Below are 14,177 nucleotides of genomic sequence, written 5' to 3' on the forward strand. Positions count from 1 at the left end.
AAAAGTATAGCCAAGCAGGGCATGGTTTGTGCATGTAGAGCTCCATGAAAATTCATTGGGCCACCAATAACCAAGGATAAAGGATCAGATTTTCCAATTACTATACTCACAGCAACATATCTTGAGATCCACACAAACACACCAACTAGAACCTTGGAACCGAGAAGAAATTTTAATGTGTCATCCACTTGAATTATCGAGGCAACCATCTCCCTTTCTTGACCACATGTCCCACTTGCATCGTTGACAAGCAATTGAGCCATTGCTAGTGCAAAGTCTACCAACTCCTTGATAGCAGCAGATGTTTTGTCCATGGCAAGAATTCCCAGGTACTTTCCCCACAGCACAAACAAAATTAGTATTATCTTATCTCAAAATAAGTTGAAAACAAAAACCCATAGAAAGCACCATATGTCACCGTAGAGTAGGAGACTGAAGTTCCCAATGTAACCAAAACAAATAGAACAATACCTTCATTACAACTTCTGCAATCTGCAAATGTCATGTCTCCAATCTAGAACTGTCCCACCATAGTTGTCTTTATTATTGTTCCAATTGCCCTGTGATCTGGTCGAATCCTAGCATAGGAACCTTCACGTGAACCCCAAAAATTTATAAGGTCCAGCTCCTTTTTCTTTCCCAAGAATTTCTGTAAAGCGTCTGACACATGATCATACCATCGAGTTTGCCATCGGAATAGGACTCTACTTCCTTCATCTTCTGCAGCTAGTTTCTCCCTTAATATCACATTTACTTCATCTTGATAAGCTGTAGCTTCATTCGTACCATTCATCAGTTTTTTTTTTAAGACCCTCCAAATTGATTGCACTCTGTATAGACCTAAAAACATTAATGCCGGCCTTCAAGCTCACAAATGCAATCTTCTGCTTGTTGGCGAGTGCAATGTCTGCCAACTGTTGTTTCCCCTTAATCACCCACTCATCAATTGGCTTCCATAATTCCTCCTGTGCCTTCGGTTTCTTGAAGGCAAGCAAAGCGCTGACTTTGTTCTCTTCACGAATCCAGTCCTTCGCAGCCTGCTTCTTGGCTTTAATAACATCATCAAACCTTACGGTAAGATAGAGAGCAAAATTCACCTTTTCTGTCATACCAACTAAGCAAGGAGAAGAGACCCAAATCCCATCAATTGTTCTATCTAGGACACAATCATGCAAGCCCACTACAAAAGTGAGAAACCACACTCTAATTCGATCCCCTGCTTCCGAAATTTTCGGCAACCATGGCTTGGTACAGTCTGTTGGAGCTTGATCCTTACCGACCGTCTTTTTGAGCTCCCAAGACACCAGAACCTTAGTTTTATACCCAGCATTCAAAGAAGATAATGAGGTGGTGAGAGTGAAGGAAGTACCGGTATAGTTAAGCCGCCAAAAGGAGAGATTGAGATGGCGAAAATGACTGAGAAAGTGTTGGGCAAGAGGCTTACGATCGAAAAACGTCTTGCCACCTTCTAAGAACACAAACCTGGGCCTCCGTGGTATGGTAAGAATAACTTTACCAGCAGGGATCTCATAATATTTTGAAGATTTCTGTTCCTTGCCCATGAAAACTGCCCATTGAGTACTAACTGCGAGAACAATTCGAAACCAGTGCTGCCAAGTCAAGTGTCTATGCACCATAGAAGACTCTCCAGCGCGAGCTGGTCTGCCAGAGGCAAGAAGCCACTCCTCCGCTGTTGGTGCTGAGGTCTCCACCGGCAACACCACTTGCAGCTTCCCTTGGTGTAGCGCCACATCCTTGAGCATAATGATGAGTAAGGAAGAAGAATAAACAATTAATTTTCGCAAATGCCCCTTCTTGGTAGGCTTAGTAAAATAGTCGTGTGGGCTTTGGGCCTTTGCTTCCCAACTCTTACTTTTTGGGTTGGGTCTTTTGCCCATTTTAATTCCTGTATGTGAAGCTGTAAACACTGGGCCCCTAGTTGAACAGCAACTAACCCAATTGACATGATTGGCCTGAAATTACAATTTGTAATGCGTCCATAACTTGAATCGTGAAGCTTCAGCCTGTGACTCAGGTACGTGGATTGCATTTTGTTTTTGTTAAATGGACTTCTAAAGACCTGCTTCTCTCCTTTAACTCTCTGGGCTAACAATAAAGATCGACCCATAGTCAGGGATCTAACCAAACCTAACCACATTTGAATTTGAGTCATTGGTCCAATTCCTTTCCTCTCCTCTCCAGCAATTCAAACCCAAATCGTGACCCAAACCACCTCTGCCGCCATGATTGAATTCATCACCTCTCTAACTAAAGATGGCAACAGAGCGCTAGTGGTGCTTATCGCAAGATTCCATCGCAGAAGTCGCTTCTTATGAGGATGCCACCAGTTCCTCCTTCTAGCAGTAGCTTCTTTTCTATGCCATGGGGGTTTCGCTGCCGCTTGCGGCTTACCTAGTTGGTGTCGCCGTCGTTCGCCTCTCCCCACTGCGATTTCTACCTTTGGCCATGGAGGTTTCGCTGGAGGGGGTGTCGCCCAGCCTTCAATCTCGCTGTGTCGGTATCGTTTCTCCCGTCCTTCATTGTGAGTCTCGGTTCTGACCTTAGAGACGATCAACGTCATTCTCAGATTTGCATCTGTTGTTTTGTTGAAATCACTAAATAGGGAGTCCATCCTGATGGTCCCTTGAGTAAATCGCCTCTGAAAAACCCCAGTGAAAGGCAAAAATGTGCGATGGTCATCGGTGTACCTTGGATTGATTTTTCCGGTGACTTCTCCTTTTGGTTTTTGAATCTCATGTTGTCTAGCGATCAATTGCCATTTCCTCCCTCCCTCAGCGCACACTACTTGATCTGCCACCACAGTAACGTTGTTCACCGCACTTCTGCTCAACTGACCATGTACAATGCTTGAATCACTACTACTTAAACCATTGCCCAACTCACCTCGTGCATTGCTCGAATCAACCTGTACCCCATCCAAGACAAGGCAGTCATTCTGCGATTTATCTTTGGACTGCTCCACCTCGAACGCCGACAACCCCGTCGCACTAAGTAACATTTCGGGTGGAGGCTGTGGAAACGGTTCAGGTAAGGGAGCTATACCCCTTTCTGTGAGAAATTGATCAAGCTTCCTATTTATTGAAGAAATGAGGGTAAACATCGTCTTTGTGATCTCACGATTCTCCTTGCTTGATGCTCCACTTTCCATGCTTGCATATCGATGTCCATCCGATCCGGCAGGTTGGACCAATGATACGATCCCGTATCTGAAGCTTAGAGAAAAGAAGAAAGTAAGAGGGTTAGAGACAGATTTCAGAATGAAATAGGGTTGGGGAAGAAGAAGAGCACATAAACGAGAGCTGGAGACAAGAGACAAGAACAATATTGTCCTGAATTACTTGCCACACTTACATTTATAGTTAGGGGTACTATCCCATTGTTATGCATGTACCGTCCATGACCTGATTACCACTATAACATTTCACCCCATCATTTCCTTACAATTACCTCCCTCGATGGGTCTACCTTTAAATAGGATTGTAACACAGGCATTTTGATCATTTTGGTCGAATTCTTTTTTTATGGGTTGGAGAGGAGAATGTGGTCTATATTGTAATTGATAATGGCTCCAACTACAAGAAAGATGGGTTGAAGATGACAGAGAACCCCAAGTATCGAAACATTTTTACTTCTAGTACTAATTTAAATACATATTACATTTACATACATACTTGATGTGGATGGTTCATTACTAATTTAGACATTCTTATTTGGACAAATATAAGCTTTTGGACTCCACGTGTTGCTTATTACATTGAACTCATGCTAAAGGACATGGGTCACAGCAATCTTGTGAAAAAAGACCATGGAGCAAGACTGACATGTCATCACCTTCATCCATAACCCTACCTATGCAGTAAAGATGTGAGAGATTGGTGTCAAGGTGAATTGGTGAGGCCAGACATAACTAAAGTGACAACGAATTGGATTGCACTACAAAGCTTTGAGAGGAAGAAGATTGGCCTTAGAACCATGTTTGCATAAGAGCAGTGGTTTAATTAGAGGGTTCTTCAACCATAGGATGGTGGAGAGCACATAATATTATACTCAATGACACCTTCTAGACTAATGTGAGGATTGTTGTGAGGATGCTTGAGCCCTTAGTGCATGTCTTGAGGTGGAAGATCAGTAGAGAACAACTCTGTCACACAAATGTGCTGCATTAAATAAGATGAAGCAACAGGGTGCTTAGATCTACCCATTGGGCAACAATAATTCCTCAACAATAAGCCTTGTCCCAACCAAATGGGGTCGGCTACATGGATTCTTGCCTTCCAATCAATTATGTTTGAGGTCATGCTAGATACAAGGCCTAAGCTATGTATATCATTTCTCACCACTTCTCTTAAGGTTATCTTAGGTCTACCCCTAACTCTTCTAGTTCCTTCAATTTGGATTATATCACTTCTCCTTACAGGGGCTTTTATAAGTCTCTGTTGAACATGGCCGCGCCACCTTAAATGACTTTCCCAAAGCTTATCACTTATGGGAGCAACTCCCAGACCAACTCTAATATGACAATTCCTTATCTTATGCTTCCTAGTTTTGCCACTCATCCATCTTAGCATCCTCATTTCTGTTACACTAAGTTTATTTATATAATTCTTTTTACCAGCCCAACACTCTGCACCGTACATTATAGCTGATCAAACGATGGTCCTACAAAATTTTCTTTAAGCTTTAATGGAATACGTTGATCAGATCTCGAATGCACCTCTCCACTTCATCCACCCTTTTTTAATTACTAGGGAAACATTATCCTCTATATCACCTCTTTTATATATAATTGAACCTAGGTAACTAAAAGAAGCATTATGAGGAATCTCCTTGTCGTCAAGTTTCACCACCTCATCGTCTGCCCAATCATGACTAAGGTTACAAAATTGATGAGAGAAGCAGCTGCAACATCCACTACATAAGGCTAGTGAGTTACTAAGTCTAGTGGTGGAAATTTAGTTTTCATTTTATTATCACACTATTCCCTTTTAGTCTTGCTTTTTGTTACAGAACATACTATCTAAATCCCAAGTACCACTACAATGACATGCTTGGGATGAGACAAGATTTGATAAATACTGGCCAAAATGTAGTGGAGAGGATGGAACCAGATGCATTTAAATAGACAATCATCATTATGGAGGTGAGATTGTGATTTCATAATTCAAAATTTATAATTTCATACTAAGTTATTACATATTAACTTGGATATTGTTTTTACTTTATATATTAGATGAAGGCATTCAGGGATGCTAATGAAAGTTTCAGTCACATCGTGGCCATATCGGGATGGGAATCCACCCCAGGGGGTAAGTTAATTCATTAAATATTTAATTATTTGTATTCTATCTTTTAGTTAGTACTTAAGTATTGACTTCGAGTCTATGTTTTTTGCAGCTGAATGGTGGTTGCAATATGGCCGCGACTCACCCCACTTGAGTGTGATTGCATGTAGAGTGATCTCACAAACAATGTTCTGCCATTGGCCATTGGGTGTGAACGGAATTGGAGCACCTTCAACCACGTCCACTCAAAGAGACGCAACCTATTGGGTGTGAAGCGTCTAGAGGACCTTGTTTAAATACACTATAATATGACACTGAGGGAGGAACATATTAAACAAGGGATGGACAGAGAGAGTAATATAATCAAGTTGGTTGACATATTGGAGATGGATGATGATGATAACCCATTAGTTGAGTGGATCAGGGACAATAAAGAGTTGTTGCTGGATGAGGAGGGAGGTTGTCCCAGTAGACATATTGTAGAGCAGATGGGGGCTAATGTTAATGACTTACTGGCCCATGAGGGGAGTGCACATGCAACGACCATCCCTTTGTGCCACACCTCGATGCATCCCCCCAAAGTGAGGATTTGATTGTGTGGTCAGACACCAAGGATGATGCGACTCAGGCATCCTCCTTTATAATGATGATGATGATGATGATAATGGAGGTGATGGAGGGCACGATGATGATCTTTGTGCTCGTGATCAGGATTTGGCTGATCCTAGGGAGAGACCACGACCATCAGCATTAATACCAGTACTAACACCAGTGCCAGTCAAGAGTCAGGAATTGGGAAGAATGACCATAGAGATTCACGGCTGAGAGTTAGTTCACCCATGCGACACAGGATTCGGACCATTGTGGAGCTGTATCTCAAGGTTGTACTTCTTCAACATATAACAAAAAGAGGAAGGGGAAACAAAATGGATATGGCATGGAGGACACATCATCATATGGATCTTACTTTTTGGATGATGCGGGGAGCTTGGTGGGCTTTATAGGATCCATGAGCTTAGATGATTCCAAAGCCTCCACCTCTAGAGGATCAAGATGGTATACACCCACTGATTCCCAGTCACATGATAGTGTTATTGAGAGTATTGGTTTTGCTTCTACTTCTAGTTATGGACCTTATGGTTTCCCTCCTAGCTATCAGAGTCAACACTAGTGGGACCTTATGGTTTTGCTCATTATGGTGCCCCTTCTGACTACTTGGGTTCTTCGAGGTCACGTATGTTTGTGGATCAAATCTTTGAAATTCAACCACCACCACTAGCCCCTTCATCAACATTTATTTATTTTGATTTCCCACCATCAGGACTTCTTACCCATGTGGATGAGGTGACGTATTCCGCTACAGTTGTCGACTACCTCAATAACCATATGGTCCGTATGTCATGGGATATGTATTGTGCTTGGTATGGGAAGCAGACATTACGGGGACACGTGTTTTAGACCTAGCACTAGCAGGCCAGCACAGTAAGTCTATCACTTTTGTTCATTTGTTGTCTACTTGTCTATGTACTTGTATTTCTTACAACTTTGTAAGTTTTAAGTTTTAAGTTCTAGCTTAAGTAACTTCTACAAATACAATTGGTACTTCGTGGTTTTACAACTGCTGCCTTACAGCACTGCCCCTCAAGTTGGAGCATAGATGCTTATCGTGCCTGCTTGCCTATGATATTATTGAAACTTCTAGTACTCAAGCTCTTCGTAAGAATATCAGCATGTTGATTGTCAGAGGTAACAGAAATAATCTAAATCAGTCAAACCTTAATCTTTTATTCGATGAAGTGTTTATCAATCTCCACATGTTTGGTCCTATTATTTTGTATTGGATTATGAGTTATGTTGATTTCTGATTTGCTGTCCCAGACCAGTTGTATAAGTGTCTCTAATTCTATCTCAAGCTCTTGAAGTAACCCCTTCAACCACAGTACTTCACAAATACCTTATGCTATTGCCCTGAACTCAACCTCAGCACTAGATCTTGCCACTACTGCCTACTTCTTGCTCCTCCAAGCCACCAAGTTACCTCCTCCATATGCACAGTAACTAGAGGCTCTATCATCTAAACATCCCACCCAATGCACATTTGTGTATGTGTCGAGAGAAAAAATTCAATTAACTTTCCCTGGAGTGGCTTTCAAGTATCTCAAAATCTGGTATACTGCATCCAAATGTGAGGAATAGAGATCATGCATATACTGGCTAACAAGACTAACTGCAAATGTGATATTTGATCTAGCATGTGACAAATAGATTAACTTCCCAACCAACTTCTGATAGTTTGTTTTATCAACCAACTCTCCTTTTGCCTCAAATGTAGATCATGCTTAACAGGAGTCTCTATTGGCTTACATCCCAACATCAAGTTTCCTATAGTAGATCTAGAGTATACTTCCTTTGAGAGAGAGACACACCACTGACTGAATATGCCAACTCTAGTCCAAGGAAATATCTGAGTTTTCCCATGTCCTTAATCTCAAAATCAGTTCCTAGAAAGGTCTTTAAGGCTGAAATTTCACCCTCACTGCTACCTATGATCATAATATCATCCACATACACTGAAGGTACAATAGTATGGGAACCATCTCTTTTTATGAACAAGGTATGGTTTGCATTACTTTGTTTCTAGCCATTAGAGATCATGGCTTTATGTAACTTCCCAAACTAAGCTCTTGGAGATTGCTTTAGCCCATACAATGTCCTCCTCAACTTGCACACTTTCCCATGAGTCTCAATGTAGCATACTCAGGTGGCACATCCATATTAAGGTTCTCCATGGAGGAAAGCTTTCTTTACATCTAACTGTTGTTGGCTCCACCCTGTATTTACTACACATGAAAGAACAGATCGAACTATGTTCATCTTGGCAACTAGGGCAAATGTCTCTTGGTAGTCAATTCCATAAGTCTGAATGAAGTCCTGGCCACCAACCTTGCCTTGTATCTCTCCACAGTCCCATTTTCCTTGTGCTTGACAACAAACATCCATTTGTGCCCAATAGTCTGACTTTCTAGAGGCAAAGAAACTAATTCCCATATCCTTTTTTTTTTCTTTCTTTCTTCCGAGTTTGCGTTTCTTCATCCATTGCCTCCTTCCAGTTTGAGTGAGACAATGCTTCCTGTCATGTGTTAGGAACATAAGTAGAAGACAAGAGGAAACAAATCTTTGGAATTCAGAGGATAGCAACTGCTATGAAATAAAACTTGAAATAGGATGTTTGGTGCATGTGCGTGACTGCTTTCATAATGCAATTGATAAGTCTAAAGTGGGATCAAGAGATCGTTCAGGAATCGTTACCTTAGGATTAAGAGCAGAAGCTTCCAATTTGCTTAGCATTGAAGGGATCTTCTCGAATAAATTGTCTCTGATAAGTCTTCAGGGGTCTTTACTCCCTTTGCACATCATTCAGCAATTATTCCTGTTTGGTCACCCCATCTTCCAAAGGAGGATCATCAACAAGGAATCTTAGGAGAAACCAAGACAACTAGAACCTCTTCACTCTCCCCTTGAAGAGGGGTACGGGCAAAGAAGGGAACTTGTTCTTGGAACTCAACATCCAAAGAGACAAAGAAATGACAAGAAGCAGGGTGATAACACTTATAGCCCTTATGAGTAGCTGGATAACCTAGAAATACACCAGAGCCCACGTGGATCCAACTTACCATGAACATGGTGTTTTCGGACAACAACAACATAACCAAAAGCCTTGGGTGGCATAGTAAAAGCTGCTGTCCCTAAAAGAAGTTCAAGGGGGCCGAGCTGTTGTACAACATGGGAATGCATTTAGTTAATCAAATAGGCTGCAATGAGGACTGCATCCCCCTAAAAATGTGGAGGCACATGCATCATAAACATCAAAGACCGAGTTACCTCAAGAATGTGTTTGTTCTTATGTTCGGCAACCCCATTTTGAGGAGAGGTGTCAACACAATTGGTTTGGTGTATAATACCATGTTCAGCTAGGTAAGAGTGAAAAGCACCAACTAAATACTTTGTCCCATTATTAGTACGTAGAATTTTTAGTGTCCCCAAATTGTGTACTAACCATTTTATGGAAATTTTGGAAACATGAGAAAACATCACTCTTTTAGTGGAGTAAGTAGACCCATGTGGTCTAGTGCGACAATCAATAAAGGTCACATACCATCTATGGCTAGAAATAGCACAGTCTGAGAAGGACCCCACACATTAGAATGTACAATAGTGAAAGAACACTACTAAAATTATCAGAGACTAGATAAACATGTCAAGTTTGCTTTGCTAAAATGTAAGTATTTCAATGAGAATCATTCAAATTACAACGTTTAACCATGTCAAGAAACGTAGCCTAAATGACAATGCCATTGTAACAAAGTAAAAAGAGCAAGAGCCATTGTAACAAAGTAAAAAGAGCAAGAGAAATGGAACTAGAGGTCATAGAAAGAGCTAAGTAGGGCTCTCCTTTTGTGTAACGCTGCCAATCATGCAACCTGTTTCCAGGTTTTGAAACACACATGAGAAGGTAAAAAGTTATTTTGCAATTCATGTCATGAGTAAGGCTACTAGTGGATAAAAGGTTAGCCTACAACTTAGGAACATGTAAAATAGAAGATACAGTAAGAGAAGGCGAATAGATAATAGATCCCTTTCTAGAGATTGGAGAAATAGACCCATCAGTAGCTTGAACAACTTGAGTTAAGGGTGTAGAAGAATAAGTATAAAACAAAGAGGATAAACGGATCATATAGTTAGTTGCCCCAGAGTCAATTATCCAGGAGGGAAAAGTCAAATTGATACTATGACAACCGAAAATACCTGTGAAAGACTGTGGATCGGTAGAGGGAACTACGACAGAGGCTACACTCACACTGGAAGTTGGCGTCGAAGAGGTCACATCAAGTCTAGTCATCAAGTGGCGAAGGTTCTGGAGCTCGTTAGAGGAGAGAGGGGCTAGAGTACTCTGGGTGTCAAAATTCGCTTGACATGCAGATGCTTGATTTCCCCCCTATTTGCATTCCTAACTCCTCCACGGGAATTTGTTGGATGACCATGTAACTTCCAACCTTCCTCCTTTGTTTGTATGACGCTCTTTACGACAATACTCGCACTTCACTGAGGCATGAGAATCACCAGTACTAGACTTATTACCTCCAAAACCAGCCACAAATGCAGCTTTTTCACATGTCTAAGTATGTACCATTGTTGTCATGTGATAGTCCTTATTGTCAACCATAGCATAGGCTTGCTCTAGAGAACAAAAAGGTTTCTATGAAAGGACCTGAGCACGGATCTAATCATACTCACTATTAAGTCCCACCAAAAATTCATATACTCGAAGTTTGTCCTCCCACTTTTGATAGGCAGCAATATCAACAGCACAAGATGTAGTAAAATGCCCATAAAAGGGTCTAATAATAGCCTTGAAGAGTATTATAATACTCAAACAAGGCAAGCTCCTTTTTGTTGCAGCTGATGAATTTTCTTTTGAATTTCAAAACACTAAGCATCATTCATAACCTTAGAATAAGTTTCATTCACAACTTTCCAAATTGTAGCAGGATCAGGAAAAAGAAGGTAACTCTCCACAATACTTGGTTCAACTGAATTGAGAAGAAATCCCATAACCAAGCAATCATCAGTCTCCCACCTGTCTTGAGCCGTACTAGGAGAAAAGGGTTTGACAAAACCTCCATAAAGTTTTCCAGTCAAACCACAAGCTCCAACCACAAGAAAACAGATCGAGACCAGCGAAGATAATTGGTCCTATTAGGCTTAATAGTGCTCATCTAAAAAAGAGAAAAATCATGGTCCCAAGAAGCAGAAGAAACTAGAGGATCCTCCATTCTAGATGTACCAGAAGTGGCGGAGGTAATTGAATCAGCCATCACATAGGGGGAAAAAATGATTTAAAAGATCAAATCAGTAGCTTCAATTGAGAAGGGGAAAAAAATCCCTTGGTAGGACAAAAGTGCTCACCACCAAGGGAAAATCGCCATAGGTGCTAGGAAAGAAGGTTTCAGAAGGAGGGGATGATGTAGAACCAAGGAGCAATGGTGTTAAAGGGGGTAAGAAGAGGAGTTGATACCTCTAGGACCTTGCACAAGGTGCAACAATGGACCTAGAGGCTGTCGCTGGGCTTAGGAGCTGCTTATGTTGGCTACCAATGGCCCTAGAAGGATCATTGGGATGCTGCGACACTTCTACGGCTGTCGCATGTGTTAGGGAAGCCGGGTGGTGGAAGGCGATAGGCCTAGAGGAGTCGCAGAGGTGGTGCGAGACTCTAAGGCCTATAGGTGATGGTGAAGAAGGTGGTTAATGGTGATGGATTGCCCTGCAATGGGAGAAAGACAGGAAAACATAGTGGCAGAAGGTTAGATGAGGGTGGTAATGGCTTGGGTGTTGTCTCCAGGGTGGTGAGATGGCCAGGAGAGAAAAAATTGATGGCAGCGGTGGGTGGCACTGTTCTGCGATGATGGTGTTAGGGTTCTCAGATTAGAGGTGGCTCTGATAGACTGATACCATGTTGAAAGATTTGTGGAAATCCTAACTTGTGTCTAAGAGACACAGCTGGGCCTTTATTTATACGAATAACCTTCAAATAAAGGACAATATCTCCCAAAGTGGAAATATTACAAAGAGAATAATAAAAGATTCTAACAAGACAATTCTACACTCAATGATAAAATATCTACTGCTGCCTTACAACAGCCTCATTGATGTAGGACTGTTGAGTAAGCCAACCAATCTGAGTTCTAAACAGGGGGAGAAAACCAGCAGAATGGCTCTGCCACTTCCAACTTGCAGGTCACTTAACTCTCTCAATTCTCTTTCCGTTGACCAACTTGAGATTCTATTCTTGACGCTACCGTAGGAAGACGTAGTGGGGCAGTATCCATCTTAGTGGTGCAGTAGAGACCTGAGTTCTACATGTTCCGAACTTCTTTATCACTAGTTTCTGTTTTCGTTTTTCGCTAGTTTCTGTTTTCGTTTTTCGTTTTATTCTCAGTCTGGTTTCCTTTTTTTGTAAATACTTAACTGCTCTTTAGTAGTTGTGATTAGTAGTTGTGATTAGTGGGGCTAATTTACGTTTTTAATCAGTAAGACTATAACAGAATTGATTAGTTTCTTTTTCTCTTTTTTTTTCTTTTTCTTTCCTTTCTTTCTTTTTTATTTTTTTCTTTTTTTTTCTTCTTCCCCTCTTCTCTTTTCCCCTCTATTAGACCGTAAGACTATAAAAGGATCAGAGTCTTTCAAATACTGCAGTTTCTGGCTTTCAGCACAGTGTCTTCTATTTTGATCTGTTTTCTGGTAATCTATGCTATGTTACTAATGCAAAACAAAAGTACATGTAACAATTGTTTATAACATAACCAAAGCAAAGTTGACCCAAGGAAGCCATCATCCATGTGACTCTGCTATGTAGAATAAGCATGGAGTTTCTATGCAAATTAGTTTATTAGTACATGTGCATCTATATATGTACTTAGGTAGATCTATGTTTTTGATTGATTTCATACTTCTGAAGTGAATGCCCTAAAGTTCTAGCAAGTTATTTAACTGTTGGCCAACTGTTATGATGTAGGTGCTCTACGATTGGTGCTATTATCATGACACCCCTCCTGACTAAGCTTCTTGCTGGTCAGCTTGTTCCAGTCGATGCAGCAGTAAGCACCAACTTAAATTCGCTGTCCTCGATACATCATACTATATTATGAAAGCATGAAACCCTTTAGACTTCCACTTCTTCAAAATTCTCTCTGACTTCATAACTACATCTAATGGCTAAGATACATCATTTCCATTAAAATGGTTGGATTTTGTTCAAATTTAGTTTATTAAAGTATTGCAATTTGATGTGTTAAATGGAGAACCTGCTCCAATCTACCCATTATAGGTTTCATCTAGTATGACCAAGATTTAAAGCATCAATATTGGGTGCCATGTTGGAAGTGTGACTTTAAGAGGCATATAGTATTTTATCGAAGTGTATATATATATAAACATGCAAAATGCTTAGGGTTTTGCGAATTACATTTTTTAGTGTATATACTATAGATAATAAATATATAAAATATCATATTATACCATTATATAAAAGCATGAACTCGAAGAACATGGTTATGTTTCCATTTTCTTTAAAAGGGGGGGGGGGGACCTCTGTCATTAACTTAGCAGATATGACTACTTAATATCCATAGATATATTTTTACAGTTTTTAAATCTTAAGGGCAATAATATATAATACTAATTGCACTTTCTCATTTCAAAGTCTACAATAATAATGGTAATTGCATCTTCCTGAAATCATGGTTTAAAATAATTATGTTGTAGTTTTGGAAAAACTCAACCAATAGATTTTCCCTTTTAAGTATTTAAGTAACAAATCTCACACTCTTATCAAAAAAATAAAAAATAAAAATTCCACTGACACTCTCTCTCCTCTACCTTATACATGGGTTAACTCTTACAAAATAAAAAATTATGCATGCACTTCTCCTCTCCCTTGAATCTGGTTATTGTAATTTTTATTGATTTTTCTCATGTGTTATTTTAGTTTGATGACAGGCGTTTTAACCTTAAATTATCTCTGGTTTGAATTCATACAATATAAGATAAATAAGTGGCCCCATCAACCCCACTAGTCTCAACCTGTGGCCAATTCCCAGTTAACCTTTAAATGATAAATCCAAAGCATGGTTTATCATGCAAGATGGGCCAAGGCCAGGGTGTGAAATGTCTTAGATGGGGGCAGGTATGGGTATGGTAGCACCTCCCTGTCCAATTGTCATTGCTCTATCACCTAATGTCTTTCAAATTTGTTGAATGATCATAAAGATCCGATACAGCACTTTCTTTGAGGAAGGCCTACAAGAAATAGAGAAT

At 40.4% G+C, this 14,177-nt stretch overlaps 1 protein-coding gene across 6 annotated transcripts in view; it reads left to right on the forward strand.

The window, feature by feature from the left end:
- The window catches only part of LOC149007408 (sodium/pyruvate cotransporter BASS2, chloroplastic-like), a 119,517-nt gene that overhangs the window by 39,610 nt on the left and 65,730 nt on the right, over positions 1-14,177 (forward strand). For all 6 annotated transcript variants that reach the window (XM_089165720.1, XM_089165718.1, XM_089165721.1 and 3 more), the window contains exon 8: positions 12,877-12,958. In XM_089165720.1, the coding sequence (XP_089021846.1) occupies positions 12,877-12,958 (82 nt within the window). The remainder of the gene's footprint in view (positions 1-12,876; positions 12,959-14,177) is intronic.

Source organism: Hakea prostrata, chromosome 8 (genome assembly GCF_041222555.1).
Source record: "Hakea prostrata isolate BN-2017 chromosome 8, UWA_Hpros_2, whole genome shotgun sequence".
Lineage (NCBI taxonomy): Eukaryota > Viridiplantae > Streptophyta > Magnoliopsida > Proteales > Proteaceae > Hakea > Hakea prostrata.